This window comes from Colletotrichum gloeosporioides (assembly GCF_011800055.1).
Source record: "Colletotrichum gloeosporioides strain Lc1 chromosome Unknown consensus_117, whole genome shotgun sequence".
Taxonomy (NCBI): Eukaryota; Fungi; Ascomycota; class Sordariomycetes; order Glomerellales; family Glomerellaceae; genus Colletotrichum; species Colletotrichum gloeosporioides.
The window spans coordinates 988,449-1,004,510 of record NW_025544762.1 but is presented as its reverse complement, the minus strand read 5'-3'; the positions used below and the strand labels follow the sequence as shown (position 1 = coordinate 1,004,510).

The window sequence follows — 16,062 nt, the reverse complement described above, 5'->3', positions numbered from 1 at the left end:
TCGAAAATTCACCGCTCACAAAGTGCTCAGCGCGGTTGGAATGCATAGGGTGATCAATTTCTGTCAAACGCTTCTCGGCTTTGTAGCTCTAGTATTCGGCCAGTACACTTGCTGGCTCAAGGGTGCGGCCCTGATGTATGTTGGCATCCGAATGCGAGTTGCTGACCAGGGTTTCTCGGCACTGCTTCGCTGGCGGCGAGGCCGTGTCTGGAAAAGCCGAGGACAATCACAAATGAGTCCGATCTTATCGATTGTGTGTCTGGCTGTCAAATCTCTGTTTGTGTCCAGGTCCTTTCCTTAGATATCCCACTCGTTCCATCTGACGCAAGGCGTAAAACATACGAGAATGTCTCACTGGCGTTTGCGCTGACGACACATCGTATATGTATATGTCGGACACGTCCAAGTTAGATAAAGACAACCGGCAGACCAAATGATCTGGTTGTAGGCGATACTCAAGGACATTATATACATACGATGAGTTTCATGTGCACTTCAGCAAAACAAGAAAATCCACCGGTAGTGTTGTGCTTGGTACCGTCTTGTCCTCCATCATTTGTGCTTCGCATGAGGCGAATATTCTCCAGAGAGAATTTTCGGCATCGATGATAACTCTCCCCTGAAGCAAATTTGCTGGCAAGTAATGGACAGCGTGTCTTAGCGGGACAATGCTAAAGTCCTGGATTTGGCAAGACTAACTCATACAAGACAATCCGAGACCATAAGCCGTTTTTTCGGGTATCGTAGGAGGTTGGGCTTCATTGAATAACAGCTCGTAACAGTACACGCCGAAAGCAATCTAATGCCTGAGGCTTTGAATGTCATGCGCTCGCTCCTCTGTAGAGCCAGCAAATACATAAAGCCTGGTCTAGAAATATCGTTAATGGGGCACACGAAATCTGCTGTGAATGTGATATTGTCTAAGCCAATGTGAAACTGGGCGCTGAGAACTCGCTCACTCTGACTTGCCAGTGGTCCTCCCTTACTAGGCGACATCTGAGAGAGTCCTGGTCACCATCTACTGAATAATCCACCTTCATCTACACGAACGTGCCAGTGATAGAACGACTCACGGAAGACATGAAACACTGCTAGGATAAATATGCCGCAGAAAAAAGGCTTGTTTGACGAATATAGAGGCCGCGAGGCCATCGGATTGGTTGCTTTGTGATGGCATAGTCGAAGCGAAGAAATTGGTTCGTCGATCGTCAACTTACATGCGTAGATCGCCTGCAGTTATATCCTACAGGAACGATGCTAGGAAATCTCGTTGAAGCCCGCTCTGAACCTTTGGCTCCATCGCGAAGCCCTTGGTATGACTTGCGCGGGCCGGGCTGCAGTGTCATCTTAAATCTTAGCAGTATGTCATATCAATTCAGAAATTCCCAATCCAACACCTTCGTCTGGCTAGGGGTAACGCTGAGCTTGTTATATCATATGCTAGCAATTATTTGAGCGCTATTCCACTGATGTCGTAATCACATTGGTAAGAACGTTTAATTATGATTACAATATAATCGCTGAACAGAGCTGACGAGTACATCTTGTGGGCGAATCTTACCGATAGAGCTATGTCAAAGAAAACCTCAGAAGACGTCGCAGAGTCCAAAGGGGCATTCGCCTGACGAATGTCTCAGCAATCATTTCTGCTGGCGGTTGAAAACTTCCTGTGTGCCTTGCTGATCCTTTAGACTCTTTCTCACTAGAGTAGAGATGGCCAACCAGAATTCTTTGCTATAAAGAATACAGCTGTTAAAGTGTGTTAACTTTTTAATTTTTCTTTTATAAATCACTGTAATCAATTTTATCTGCGTTTAAGGCAGATTGAGAATAAGTGAAGTAGCGCTATTAAGAGAAAAGTCAGATTGCTTCACTCGTATAAATGAGAAGCTACTATCTGTTATCTTCCTTATTCTCATATAGATATTTATATAAGAATAATAATGTAGCTAAGTTTGAGATCTTGTGGGAAGTGGGCACACTTAAGAAGTGAGGTAAAGTTTCTAGAACACCTAGTTCACAAGCTCCTTAAACCCTTAACACTGGCTTGTAGAATTACTTTATGTCTCAGAGTGGCGATAGCGGGAGTATGAAGTTGTTAAAGAGCATTCAAGTGCTGGCGCGGTTTATTCAAAAGATGAACGAGTCTTTGTCACGGATGCTTTTCCAACCGCAAATGAGCTGGTGAACGAAGAGCACTCTAAGGAAATGGGAGACTGGAGGCGCTGCTAAGACATGTTGATGACATTCTATAGGTTACGTAGTGATCAGTGATTGAAAATGGCCTTTGTTGGTGTTCCTGATGTCGCCTTGCCTATTAAGTCCACGCACAGGTGTATTCTCAAGAGATGTGATATCCAAATGTAGGAAGAGTGTAATTTGGTCTGTGATGTTAAAACATGATGTGATGTGCGTGAGAACTACTGACTCAACTCCGTGTGCTAATAAACTGGTACACCGCGCTCTGATTATTCTGATGATCAGCACAAGTCGACATAATGACAGCACTCATATATCCATGTTAGCTTAAGCCACAATGTGGTTTTTGAATACAAGCGCGATATTCATGATGTTGCAGATTCATTTACACTGAGATGGCTGGGTTATTCCACTTGGTCTCACCAGTGAGACTATGAAATCTGACGATTGCTACCGAAACAGCGACAGGACCTCATATCATTCTAAAAGACATGGAAGCCAGTCGTAGTGGCAAATTTGAGACAATCACGAAATTTGGCTACGGCAAGAAGAGCAAAGAAGGTCCCTTCGCGCCATAGGATGACATTCGCGATGTTGTTGCCTAGGTTCCGACAGGTTCCAAAGTTGCTTGTTGGCGGGTAGTCCATGTCACCAAACAAAAATGGGAACTGGCAGTCAGCTGCATATTTAGCCGCAGTCTTTGCAGTATTCTACTGGATTACTCACCAGATGAAGCAGATGATGGTCATCAACAACACACACTGTTGCCTACGGTGTGTCATGCATTTGCCCTTGCCATAACGGCAAATTTGCGAATTGGCTTGGACTTCTGACAAGAAGATGCCACATACTATTGATTCTAAGTCAAATTTTCCGTTCTTTCCATTTTATACACCGAATTACTCAACGTGTTTGGACAATCTCAGATGACCAGGTGGCCAGATGTGGATGTGGGACTGCCGAGCCTGAATGGCGCTCTAAGAGTATGATTGGATATGTACAGTATCCAATAAGCCGAGGCCTATTTTCAGTTCGGACAGAATCCCGACAACACAGAGGCAAATGTCCCAGGGATTATATTTCATTACTTTGAGGAAGACTCAACTTCAGCACGAGGGACTGTAAACATCAGTCATGTACGTCTCTATCAGACCACAGGTAAAGACTGCGAAGCTTGCTCCGCCATAGAATACTCAACGGAGATACATTCTGAGAGACGATGAAGAACACCGCGCAAAATTGTGGGAACTGAAGGCTACGGCCCATAAAGTTGTTGCATTAACCAGGCCTTACCTGAGCTGCCACTCCTGTAAACCACATTGGCCTTCAGCAGATTTGACAACAGTCTATCATTGTGAATGAAAACTCATGCGTAGAAAATATCATGATTAACTTCAAAGATTCATTGATTGCTGCGACTCCAAGTCCTCACTTACTGCGGTACAGAAATCTAGTAGAATTCTACTCGTCTTGGAGTAGTTGTCAGCTGGGTTTATTATCGAGCTCCCTGCATGTATTCCAAGTTGTCTATGAGATTGAATTGCGTGCCTATATTAGACGTCTTCATGCCCCACGACTAGAGAGCCTCAACAAGATAGTTCCGCACGACATCAATATTGCCAAGCATGCTGATCCCAAGGAGCTCTGTTGTTGATCCACGACTCGACGTCAACAGGAAGTCTCACGAAATCACCACCCCAGAGGCGTATCCCATAGTCCTCCGCCCTCCTCGTTCGAAGATTATTGTATCAAGGAATACTCAGCTGACGATCGCAAACCTGCTCTGTTGTGTTGGCGACGCTGGATAAGACGGCTGACTGCGCACGGCAGGTCAGCCTCTCTTTATGGGCAGAAACACCTCGATAATAAACCCCCAACGGACACTGAATCTGTGTAGCAGTATATTCTCCCAAGTAATGTTTACAAGTCTACTACACACGATATAAAGGCGTCGTCTCCTGAAGCAAAATAACCTTAAAGATCAAGTAGCCAAGGCACTCAAGGCCCAATGCTTCGACATGGCGACGGTCCCTGGGTAAACTTCTGTGCTCCTCGGTGCGTGCTGTGAACTCGTCAACCTCTTCTATTCCAACATCACCGCTCTCCTGCGTTTCGTTCGTCTCATAAGTATTCAGTCTGGGATATGTTCAGTTCATATGTCACCGGGGTTGAAATGAGTGCCTCGCGTGGCGGGATAAACCCCACATCCAGTGAGCCATGTAGTCTATTAAACCACGCACAATGACAAGGGGGGGATTATTGCTCGGCTCAGCTCTTGGTCGACACGTATTGGCAGGCTTTTTATCAGGCTTTTTATATAGGGCAACCAAGCTTTGGAGGCCATCCTGGACTCTTTTTCCAAGTCTTTTCCCAAGAGCACGAAGTCCATACAAGCAGCATCACAAAAACATCAAGAGACGTCCTATTCTTAAACCCTTACAGTGAAGTCATGAGTGGTATCTTTTCCTCTAGGTCTCCCCGTTTACCGAAACCCGCGCCTCTACACCGGCATGAAAAATCTATAACAAAACATGTAAACCTCCTCTTCTCTTGACAAACATCTATCAACCAACACCATCTATCGCCTTCTACCCCTCAAACACCTCATGCTGCAGCTCAACACCGAAATCCTGCGCAATATCCTTCATCCTCTTCTCCATCTCGTCTTCCATGCCTCCACCAAAGCCCAGCCACTGCCTGATCTTGAAAAAGTAGAACGCGACATCCGTCAGCGCCAACACCCCCTTGAACACGAAATGCCTCCACGCGTTGCCCACCCGTCTCGCCCACGGCAGGTTCGGGTCCTCGTACAGGCTCCGCGACGCCCACTGGCCCATCATCTTGACGCGGTTCACAGGGCTGCCGAGGTACTGATTATTCCCCTGCACGATGCGCATGTTCCTCCCAATGAAAATAAGCTCCTTGGGCCACTTCTCCTCGTCGGCCAGCATGTCGCGGATGCCCTGCTTCATCCGCTGCTGCATCTCGTAGTGCCGCTCCGCCGGCGTCTTGCCCTCGAGCTCCTTCATGATGCCGTTGCGCGTGCGCTCGTCCCCACCCTCGTACGGCCGCATCAGCGTCGCGCTCGCAAACAGGTCCGCCGCCTTGATCCCCCACGCCTCCGTCACCTGCTCGATTGTCTTGTTGTCGAACGTCATCAGCGCCTTCCAGAACACCCCGTACTGGTGCCGGAACGTCGGCGTCATGTACACGTACAGCCCGTGGTCGATCAGCACCAGCTCCGCCCGCCCGCTCGGCAGCCGCCGGATGAAGATGTTGCCCGGGTGCGGGTCGCAGTGCACCACGCCCCATTTGAAGATCTGCGCCGAGAACAGGTCCACCATCGTCGTCATCACCTCCTTGCTGCTCAGCCCCAGGCCCCCGCGCCCGCGCCGGCCCCGCCACTCCCCGCGCTCGGGCTTCAGCTNCCCCCGCCCCGCCCCCGCCACTCCCCGCGCTCGGGCTTCAGCTGCTCCCGGTACGGCCGCTCGCGCAGCTCCCGCCGCACGGCCGCCGCGTCGGGGGCGTCCAGCGTCGTCGCGCCCTTGACGCCCGGCGACCCGTTCCCGTACCCGCCGAGCCAGCGCCCGTTGATGCCCTGCTTGTCCCACAGCCGCACGCCCTCGATCCACTCCGTCGTCATGACGCGCTTCGTCGACAGCTCCGGGTAGACCTTGGGCACGTACACGCGGCCGCGCAGGCTGCGCTCGCCGTCGATCAGCGCGCGCATCGTCTCCGAGTTCTTGGCCTCGTTCTCAAAGTCCGTCTCGAGCTCGAGCCGCTCCGTGATGAAGGGCACGAGGCTGTACAGCGGCAGGTCGAACCACCGGCTGTAGATCCACGCGACCGTCTTGAACGCCCACAGGTCCCACGAGATCTGCTTCGCGATCTCGCGCTTCTGGATCTTGATCGCCACCTCCCGGCCGTCCGGCAGCCGCGCCCAGTGCACCTGCGCCACGCTGGCGCTGGCTCTTGCGCGGCGCTCCATCAGGCCCTTGCCTTCTTCGCCGCGGAAGCTGACGCCGAAGACCTCCTCGACGGAGCGCCCGCCAAAGTCCTCGCGGATGACGGCCTCGACGTCGGACCACTCGCCCTGCGGCGCGTCGTCAAACATGCGCGCGAACATCTTCTGGAACTCGGGCGGGAGCACGGCGCTCTGCATGGCGATGGCCTGGCCGATCTTGAGGTACAGCCCGCCGTTGTGCCGCAGCAGGTCGAACAGGCGCTCGGCGTTGCGGCGGTGCAGGTCCTGGACGGAGCCGCCGGTGAGCGGGACGGGGCGGAAGTTGAGCTTGTAGTCGAGGGCGACGAGGAGGCCGGTGCCGAAGGTGCGGAGGGAGCGGCCGAGGCCGGAAGCGTAGATGTGGGAATCGAGTAGGTAGACGGTGCCGACGGCGGCGGAGAGGATGAGCAGGCGGCGGGTCCATTTGCGGCCCTTGGGGTATGTGCGGGCGCGCTTCGGGGCGCCGAGGGAGGCGGGGGACGGCGGGCGGAGGGGTTCGTAGCGGGATCCGGTGCGAGATGTCGAATGGATTGTGCGTTGTGAGGTTGCTGTCTTGCCGGGTGGTTGTGGTCTTGTTGTCGTGGAGGGGCGTAAGCGGATGGATGGGTTGAGGATGCGCGCCGCGGGGGAGACTTGGAGGCACCGGGACGCCGCTGGCCTCGCGGAGAGGGCGGCTATGCTTTGGCGCATCATGGTTGGGTGAGGTGTTGAGGGAGGAGGAAGTTGCAAGCTCCCATATCCTTGACCTCTGTCGTTTGTTGCGCGCGGTGAAGGAAAGGGAACGGGAGAGGAAAAAAATAAGCTTGGGGGGAAAGAGGGTGTTCGCGGCCGGCCAATGCCGGATCTGTGATAGCTGGGAACAGGTAGGCAGGTCAATGACGATAACAGGTGCCACACTGGTGGTGGAAATTTCCGTCGGCGAATTGAGTACCGACTCGAGCCCGCTTTATCCGCTTATCCCCGGAAGCGTACCGAGTCGCCCGGGGCCGACTGGCCAGTGCCCACATCGGGGCTGTTCTTTGGACTTCACAGTCTTCTTTCGGAGGATGTATAAGATCATGTGTGTATGGGATTTGGTCGGCAGGTTACATACTCGAGGCTCAACAACTCAGGTTCATTTGGTTGGGTGCTGGTGGTTCTTTTGAAGAGTCACGAGCCAAGTTGCCATGTTTGGTAGAGCCAAGAGGTTGCATTCATGATTCTGTCCAGACTGGTTTCAGATGCTTCCAAGCCAAAATTTTTTTTTCTTCAACATATTCTTCAGCCCGGTTCGATTCATCGTGATTTAAATCCATTATATCCTGTTCTCATGCGAACCGGTAGGATCTGGAACAAACTTGCTTAGCTTATGTCCGAAGCGGTCCGGATCCAGGACGCGGCGGCCCGAGTCCGGCGGTCCCGGAGATCTGCTTGCGATAGACGAGCTACTGGCTTCCGAGGCATAAGACCGCCGAATCGAGCATATAAACATTTAAAGGAGCGTGGTGATCATCCCACGCGTACTCCCACTAGTATTTCTAAAGCATCCTAAAACCTCTCGCTTCGTCATATTCGCAAATTCTTACTAGACCCCGGGCAGACGAGCATACAGATCGCTTCCCCTTGGTATCCACATGTTCCAACTTGATGCGCACGCATTGTGTTCGCCAGTCGCGCATACCTTGACGACAGGGCACGCCGGACATCTGGCTGCAGGGTTAGTCAGGCTTCGTCTGAAGTCCAGGCTCTGAGGCATTGAGGATCGACGGCGTCCGGTGCCTGAGGTTAAGTGAAACAAAACTGAGGTTGTGGGCCGATTTGGAGGAAAGCTTGACGCTGCAGTGGCTGCGGCGGCGACACCACCATCGACCTCTGTGCTATGACGGACGCCGCCCTGTACACTTACAGTTAAGCGGCGGCCGTTCCCGCCCACGGCTTGCTTCTGGCAAGTAGGCAAGCAGCCCCTTTCCCTTCGTCTGATGCCCCGAGGAGGGTGCCTGCTTGTTGGGCTGCTTGACCGCCTTCCGAGGCAGCACACCATCAGAGGTTTCGGCGACCATCGGGAAAGCTTCCCTCGTGACCATGACGCATAGCATCGACAGATGTGACGTCTGAGGGCAGCTGTAAAGGGTCTCCGGACGCGGGTGGTGAACTGCATGAACCTGGCGTCCCTGCACCCCTTCCAGATGTGCAGAGTTCGCGTGGCTCAAATATGATTAAACACAATCATAAAACTTCCAGTGGGTTGGGTGGGAGTTTCCGTGATTAGCAGCTCAGTTCCAAATGTTCCTACATAGGAAATAGGATGGGCACCACCTTCAGGTTGTACTGACTGGGAATACACCAACACCTGAATGTTCAAGGTGACCCTATGCTGAAATGTCAATGCAAAAGTCCAACTGTGAAGCAGTCTCAGAAGAACAACAGAACGAGACATGTCTTGATGTTCAGCACAGCCACGTCGTTTGCCGTCCATGGCCAATTAATTCTCCGAGCAAAACTGATCAAGATGGCGGCTTGGCGGCGCAATCGGGAGACTGAAGCTGGACTCTAGGTCTTGGCTGCTGTTTAGCGGACTTGGCCTCGTTTTGTCAAGTCTCCAAGTAAATGGACTGGGGCCCAGGAATAGAGGAGAACAAGCACCATTTTGGTCGCGTAGCCAAGAAGCTTGACACCACAACGGTTGCGGGTTCTAGAACTGACTCTGGCAGAGACTTGTGCAGTCCCTGCAATGCTCACATGCGATGGCCTCGAGCGATTTCAGTCTGCTCGCCGATCATTGTTACGGATGACATTGGCGCCGATAGCCGTTGGGTCGAAAACACCGGGTCGGACCAGGGGCACAACCTCCGTAATGACAAAGGAGGTGCTCAAAAGCCGAGAGCTCAACGCCGACCGTAGACAGACTTTGGCGGTTTTGCACGATGCCCTCGCTTGCAGCTTGATATGTGACAGGTTATATGGCGGCCGGCATAGGCTGCTGAGTTCCGCGGTGGACTGAAGTTTTTGGTCCGACTGGATTTTGAGTGGTTTTGACATGGAAGCTTGTGGGAGACGCAGGGCGAACAACCCGGTGGTCGCCTCAGAACCTGAGACGGCGAAGCGCCCATGTCGCAGAAACCTCCGCACTGCATTGTAGTCAGCAAAGCAGACATCCATCTGCCTCAGAATCGCACATCAAGGGCTCACGGCATGGTCCACTTTCACCGTTCTTAGCCACAACAACGAAACTTCAGCAGCCATTGGTCTCCAAAACCGTCGCCGGTTGAGCTGCTAGCAAGAGCGGGAGAGGCTCTGGTTTATTGCCCGTCTGGTCTCGACAAAGGCGGCCCAAAGTAAACCCTAGTTCTCTGACAGGTTTCGTGCTTTCGTCGTTGCTCCTTCGTCCTGGTGACTTGCAAGAGCACGGCCACGGCTTGGGACGACCAGAAATAGACCAGGTTTGTGATGTAGTGTCCAGCAATGCACTGATGCCGGCGGGGTCTGGTACTCTTTGTCAGCGGAGCCGCCCAGTTTCAACAAAAGCTGAGAGCCGCCCGGCGTTGTCGGCGCTGTCGTTGTCGGTATCGGGGCCGCTACTAACGTCTCTGACACGGCTGGGCCTAGCCACTGCTGTTACCGGCATGTGGATGGCACTGGGGGACAAGCTAAGCGATGCACCCTGATGCAAGTGCGTAGTGTTTCTCGTGGATTTTGCAGTCGCGTTTCTTGCGGCTGTCCGCCGGGAGGACGGCGCGATAACAACGGCACGCGGCACGGGAAGAATAGCATATCGAAATGAGCATTCGCGGCCTCTGGTGCCAGACAGCCGGAAAAGCTTGCATATCTGCTACGCAGGCCCCGTCGACGGTTCTCAAGTCGCAACAATAGTCGCTTGGGACTTATCGATCGCCGGGTGGATGTCCGTAATTGCGGTGGAGAGATGTGACCGACAACGGCGCTGCGAAGACCCCTGGAACCCAGGAGTGGACAGAGTTTCCGTTGCCCCAGTCCGACATGGGGTTAATACTCATTATTATGCCTTTGCGTCAAGTTGCCGTTCACGGTCGTCCTCGAACGCCACACCTGGTTCTGAAGAAGGCCGCTTTTCGTCGTGGAAGCACCAGACTCAACCACCGCGAGTGGCAAGCAGCACCTGATTCTGGTTTCTATCGAGACGATAGCCGCAGTATTCGATAGATGAGCGAAGCTGGCTGGCCGTATTGAAGCGAGTCGAGATGTGATTGGTGGACTGAAAGCAGGGGTCTCTTTGGCGAAGAGGGGATTGCAGAGGGGAGGAAGAGCAGGATGGGGCTGTTGGTGTGCATGGCGCATCCATCAGGCATCCCACTCCTCATCTTAAGCTTTACTGGATCCAGACCAACAGGTTCGCGGGCCTTGGGTGAGGACCTGCTAAATTGAGACAAGGTGGGATCGATAGTAAAATAGTCGAAGCTTCACTCGACCAGCGATGCAGCAGAGGCGATGGTTTGGAAAGTGCCTGTGCTGCTCTGCTCTGTACAAGTACCAACGATAGCGGATAGGCAAGATAGTCGGGCCCGCAGTAAGCACGCGATTGCGGATTCTCAGATGCACAGCTAGTGCAAGCGTTCCTGACTAGACGGGGATCCATTGAGTTTTTTTCACGGGCATTCTTTCTGTCGGGGTGATATCGGTGATTATCTGGGAGATTAGGAATGACACGGTCGATATTTGATATTCAGCGATTGGCGCTCATACCCATTACTGCTGACTGGCATTCTGTGCTGACACTGACACCGACAACGTGCGTGTGGATGCTCGAATGACCTATGTACAAGGCTGCAGCAGTTTGCTCACGGCATTTCCTGGATTGCAGCAGTGTTTCTGGCAACGATATTGGCATTTGAATGAAGGCGGAGTGGTGGTGGCGAGCCGGGATAGGGGCGGTCTTGAGGGTGAGGCAGGGACACCATGCTTCGCACCGTTGTGTCATTGGTTGGCAGCGCAAAAGGAGGGAAGACAGAGAACCCGGGTCCCGTCTGGAGGCAAGACTCGGTCTGGACTGCTCAGTGCTAGCAGTGCAGTGCAATGCTGGCTGGGTTGTTGTGGTCAATGGCCGGGCGAGGGGCACGCGGAAGAACAAGGGCATTGTTCGTTGAGGCCGGAATAGAGAACGTTTTGGGAAAAGCCACGCAGACTTGGGCAACGACGCAACGTGGTGGGAGGAACAAAGAATTCCCACGGAAGGAACCTCTGGCCACCCCCAAAAACGGCAAGCCACCAAGTACTTATTCACCTTCACCTTCACCTGCGGCTGCCCACCCACCCCCTCTGACGAATGCCAGTCGATGCATCTGCAGATACCTGCCTTGGGTAAGGTCTGGTAGGTACCTTACCAAGTAAAGTAGTCAGTAGTGACACTTGCGCTGCACGTCGGCGGCGGGGGCAGAGATATTGATTGATTTTTGGCTGGCCTGGACGACGTACTTGGACATCGAGAGCGAGAGCGACACACTCAATCTCAGGTTGTCAACTTGGACAGGTCCATGCAAGTGCATCTCGAGCCGCTGCAACCCACGCACCCAATATGCCTGTCTGCCTGTCCTGTCCTGTCCTGTCCTGTCTGCTCTGCCAGCCTGTCTGCCCAACACTGGTGGGCTGTGCACCTCCAAACACCTTAGTTGGTACGTATCTATTTCTGTGCTTCAGCAGCGCTACAGCATCATAGCAATCAGGTCCCGTCCTCTCGCTCTCACAGAGTTCGATGCCGCTCACTTCAGACTGGACCCCTGAGGATACCTGAAGAGGTACGTACCTCGATGGTACCGAGGCGTCACTCACAGCCAGGGGCACGGCACGCAGTTCAAAGTTCCCAAACTGGAGGCGCTGGATTGCTGTGCTTCCTCCAGGTGCCCAGCACCTTACCGGCACTCTCTTCAATGTCTTGCAGCGTGTCTTGCCCCCTCCAACGCCGCCCGCCCCAGCCACAACGCGCAACGCAAAGCGACACTGACGGGAGGGACTTCCATCATCAATCAACGCTCACTCCCTATCCCAGGCCTGCCCACACCCCCCTGTTCTTCTTGGCTCCCCTGCCCGGTCCAGTGGTCACCCAAAACTGCCCACCTGCGCTGCACCCACGCCTGTTGACCCACCCTGATTCCTTCGCTCCCTCCACACAACCGCCCGCTCGCCCACCCGCTTGCCCACATCGTCCTTCTCCCCCAGATCGTGCCTGTCGAGTTTCCCTTTTCCTTCTCTCCCTCTTCAGGCCGAACAGGACGACGCAAGCAACACTTCGCACGCTCCGAATCCTCGAATCCCCGACCCTTTCGCTCCTCACCGACTACTCCGACTTTTCGATTTTTCACGACCCGTTGCATTTTCGATTCTAAGCCGTCTTTCTGCACTTTACGGCTACTTGCGACACTGTTTCAGGAACCACCACGACCGCCGTTGGACTTGGAGGAAACTTTCGGGAACAAAGAGCTAGGAACAGGACCGAGGAGAGAGGACAGCAAGAGGCAGGAAACGATTTGATCCCAAATCCACGAACGCGTCGATCCATCTTTTCGTCACTCTCATTCATGTCGCATCCTTCAACAACTCAATTCAACTCCACCTACGCATAGACGATGCCGCGCGACGCTTCAATCCTCTACTACTAGCCCACCCGATCCTCGAACCTCACCACCAACGCCCGACTCTTTCCCGGGCGTATCTACACCCTTCTCGCCGCGTCTTGACGACGCCGGCTTTCCGTCTACCATTTTGGAAGCAGGTTTCTTCGACCATCGACCGCAATCATGTTGCGGCCGGCAACCCCCATGTCGCTGCTGCTGCTAGCGGCCTTCGCCCTGATGCTGCTGTCAACTCTGTCGACCCCCATCATCAAGGCCATCCCGCTCGGCAGCTTTCAGGGCGTCAACTTTGGAGTTTTTGGCGTTTGCAAGGCCGACGGCTCATGCACCGGTATAGAAATCGGATATGACACTTGTAAGACGACACTAACAAGACTCTCATTATCGTGCCATGAGAATCGTTGCTGACTTCATCTGCAGCTGGATTGTTTCAAAAGTCGGGCGCCTTTGACCTCCCGGACTCGGCCCGAAACACTCTTTCCGCCATTCTGATTGTGCATCCTATCGCCGCCCTGACGACACTCATCATGTTCATCATGGCTGCCGTCGCTCACCTTCACTCACCATCTCACTCCGCTCGCTACCTTCTCGTTGTCTTCATCTTCTCCTTCATCGACTTTCTCATCTGCCTGTTGGCCTTCCTCGTCGATGTCCTCCTCTTCGTGCCTCACATGGCCTGGGGCTCGTACATCGTTCTCGCCGCCACTATACTGGTGGGCATGAGCGGCTTGGTCTCCTGCGCCATGCGTCGTATGCTGGTCACCAGGAAAGCGAGAAAGAAGAGAATCGCCGAAAATGCTGAAATGAGTGGCGAGAACTACTACAATCGCGAGGCTCAAACCAAGACCGCCACCTCTGTAGCTTCTCAGCCGACTGTTCCCGTCGTCACTGGTGGAAACGGCATCGACAAAATGCCCACCTTCGCGTCTTTCGAATCACAGAAGAAGGACGACCAAGTCAGCGATGAGCGAATTCCTCTCACCGCCCGGAGCCCGGTCGACAGGAACCAGGGCAACATGATGGGCGCGGATGGTTACGCCAACGCTCCCCCCTCAAGATCCGGCTCTGCTCCCCCCATCAACAGAGATCCTTACGGAAACCCGATGCCTGGACCCGATGGCTATGGTCCTAGAAGAGGACCCTCGCAAGAACGTATGCGGGGCAGAGGTGGTATGCCTCCCGGAGGGCCCAGAGGACGTGGCGGAGGCTACGGCGGAGGCAGAGGCGGATACAATGGCTACGGCCCACCGCCTGGAAGAGGCGGCTACGGTCCCCCTGGACGCGGAGGCTACGGCCCTCCTCCGGGCGGCAGGGGTGGGTACGGACCACCGCCCCGTGGAGGATATGGCCCTGGTGGAATGAGAGGCGGACGACCTCCCCCACCAGGCTACCAGAACAACGCAGGACCTTACGACCGGAGGCCGAGCCCGGCTAATGCTTACGGTGCTCCCGCCCCCGGCCCTTACGGACGCAGCGGTTCAGAATCGGCGCCGAGCTATACTGCAACTAACACAAACCCATCTCTCCCGAGTATCCCCCAACAACAAGGATATGAGGCATACAACCCTGACCGGAACAGCCTACCGAGGGCTGAGTCGCCCCCGCCTCTGCCTGGCGACGCGCCTGCCCCGATGGTGGGCCAAGCTGTCGAGATGGACGCCAGAACAGGCAGCCCTGCCCAGCCGCCTCCGGGCTTCGGCCAGTTCAGAGATAGTGATGCTGACATTGCCGGCATGGTCGGACTGCAACAAGGCGGTGGTAACAGATCTAATCCTCAGAGGCATGACACCTACATGAGTGAGACAAGCAGGTACAGCCAGGATGAGTACGTTTCTTTGTGTGTTCACCTAAAAGCTTCTACTAACGTTCTTCCAAGCGCATACGTCCCTCCTCGTGCCGCGTGGAACCAGAACCAGCCCCCATCAAGAAACGCCTCCCCGCTCTCGCGTGCTGAGATGCCCGGACGTAGCTCCCCTGCCCAGCCCACAGCAAGCGACTACTACGAGGATGTTGATCCGCGCTTCGCGGACGCACCGGCCCCCGCCCCCGCCGGCAGAGCAGGCCCTCCACCTGCCCTTCAGGTACCTCTATCCGTGCCCAATATGTATGACTTAGACACTCATGAAGGTGCCGGTGCGCGCAGTCCTGGCGCCGAGTCTGATCGGTCCAATTTCACATCAATATCCCAACGGGGCATAAACCCGAGATGGAATCCCCCAGCGCCTTATGGCCAAGGCCCGCCTCGGCGGCCGCCTCAGCAGCGACGGCAAGATATGCTGCTGAACAACAACCCCGACTTCGAGCTGCCTGGAAAACGTCTCGGTCCTCCATCAAGACCGGGAGGTCCTGGCATGATACCCGGCAGCGCCTACCCGACGGGACTTTAATCGCTCCCCTCACTCGACCATAATCGGTTACGTTCTCCCCAACAGTCGAGTCAACTCGCCACGTATATACACCATTCACGGGATGCTTGGCATTTCAATTCGTCACCCTCCCTAGCAACAACACGAGCCACATTTTTGAGTCTCAGCACAGGACTCATGATGTCCATACATTCATGTCCTTCAGCCGATACCCCAGCCACATCATTCTGTTCTCGTCCGCCCAGTACATACACATCGGGCTCGTGGTTTATCTTTTCAAAACGGGCATTTCTCTTCTGACAAGTGCTTCTTTGCATCTCGAACAGCGGATACATTGGAGTCCTCGTCCTCGAGCATTCATGATCAAAAAATCCCTTTTCCTTTTGAGTCGGTACCTTTCAAAACAATGACCTCCTTTTTTTTTTTTCCGTCATTTGGATGTTGAGTCAGGCGGTGACCTGGCCCATCGACCTCCAGCGCCCTTGTGTTGGGCCTTTTGAGCTAATCGATCCTGAAACGATAGCATGTGGGACACGATAGAATCATTGTTTGTGCATGTGTAAGCTATCTGGTCGTGGCCGTCTTTCTTCGACCTCTCTGTTTCCATCTTACGAGAGGCTATAGGGCGTGGTCGCAAAGGGGTGGGAAGAAATACAGAAAGTGGAGGTTTCAGGATCGTTGGCTTGGCTTGGTTTCTCTGGGCCCATTGGGTTTCTTGCATGTGATGGAGAAGGTCACGGATGGATACCTTGCTCCAGAGTGCGAGACTTGGGGGGCCCTCATCGCATCGAAACGGTGCGACGGCGTAGCAACAACATAGGCCAAGGTGTGTGTGGGGTGGCAGAACACAATGAGAAGTGTAGAATTCATCCAAAGCATGCACCGTGCTCCCTCCCCCGTGCTGTCCGTGAAG

General features: G+C 54.1%; 2 protein-coding genes across 2 annotated transcripts; one reads left to right on the top strand and one right to left on the bottom strand.

Annotated features, from left to right (window-relative positions):
• Positions 1–4,787: 4,787 nt before the first annotated feature.
• On the bottom strand, positions 4,788–6,895 carry GCG54_00009226 (ABC1 family protein C10F6.14c; the record flags this gene model as incomplete). Its single annotated transcript, XM_045409175.1, has 2 exons — positions 4,788–5,562; positions 5,649–6,895. 2 exons carry the CDS (start codon positions 6,893–6,895, stop codon positions 4,788–4,790), a joined length of 2,022 nt encoding a protein of 673 aa, XP_045256420.1.
• A 6,053-nt stretch (positions 6,896–12,948) lies between these two features.
• Positions 12,949–15,170, top strand: GCG54_00009225 (pH-response regulator protein palI/RIM9; the record flags this gene model as incomplete). The annotated part of the gene is made up of 3 exons (XM_045409174.1): positions 12,949–13,138; positions 13,204–14,608; positions 14,660–15,170. 3 exons carry the CDS (start codon positions 12,949–12,951, stop codon positions 15,168–15,170), a joined length of 2,106 nt encoding a protein of 701 aa, XP_045256419.1.
• Positions 15,171–16,062: the final 892 nt, after the last annotated feature.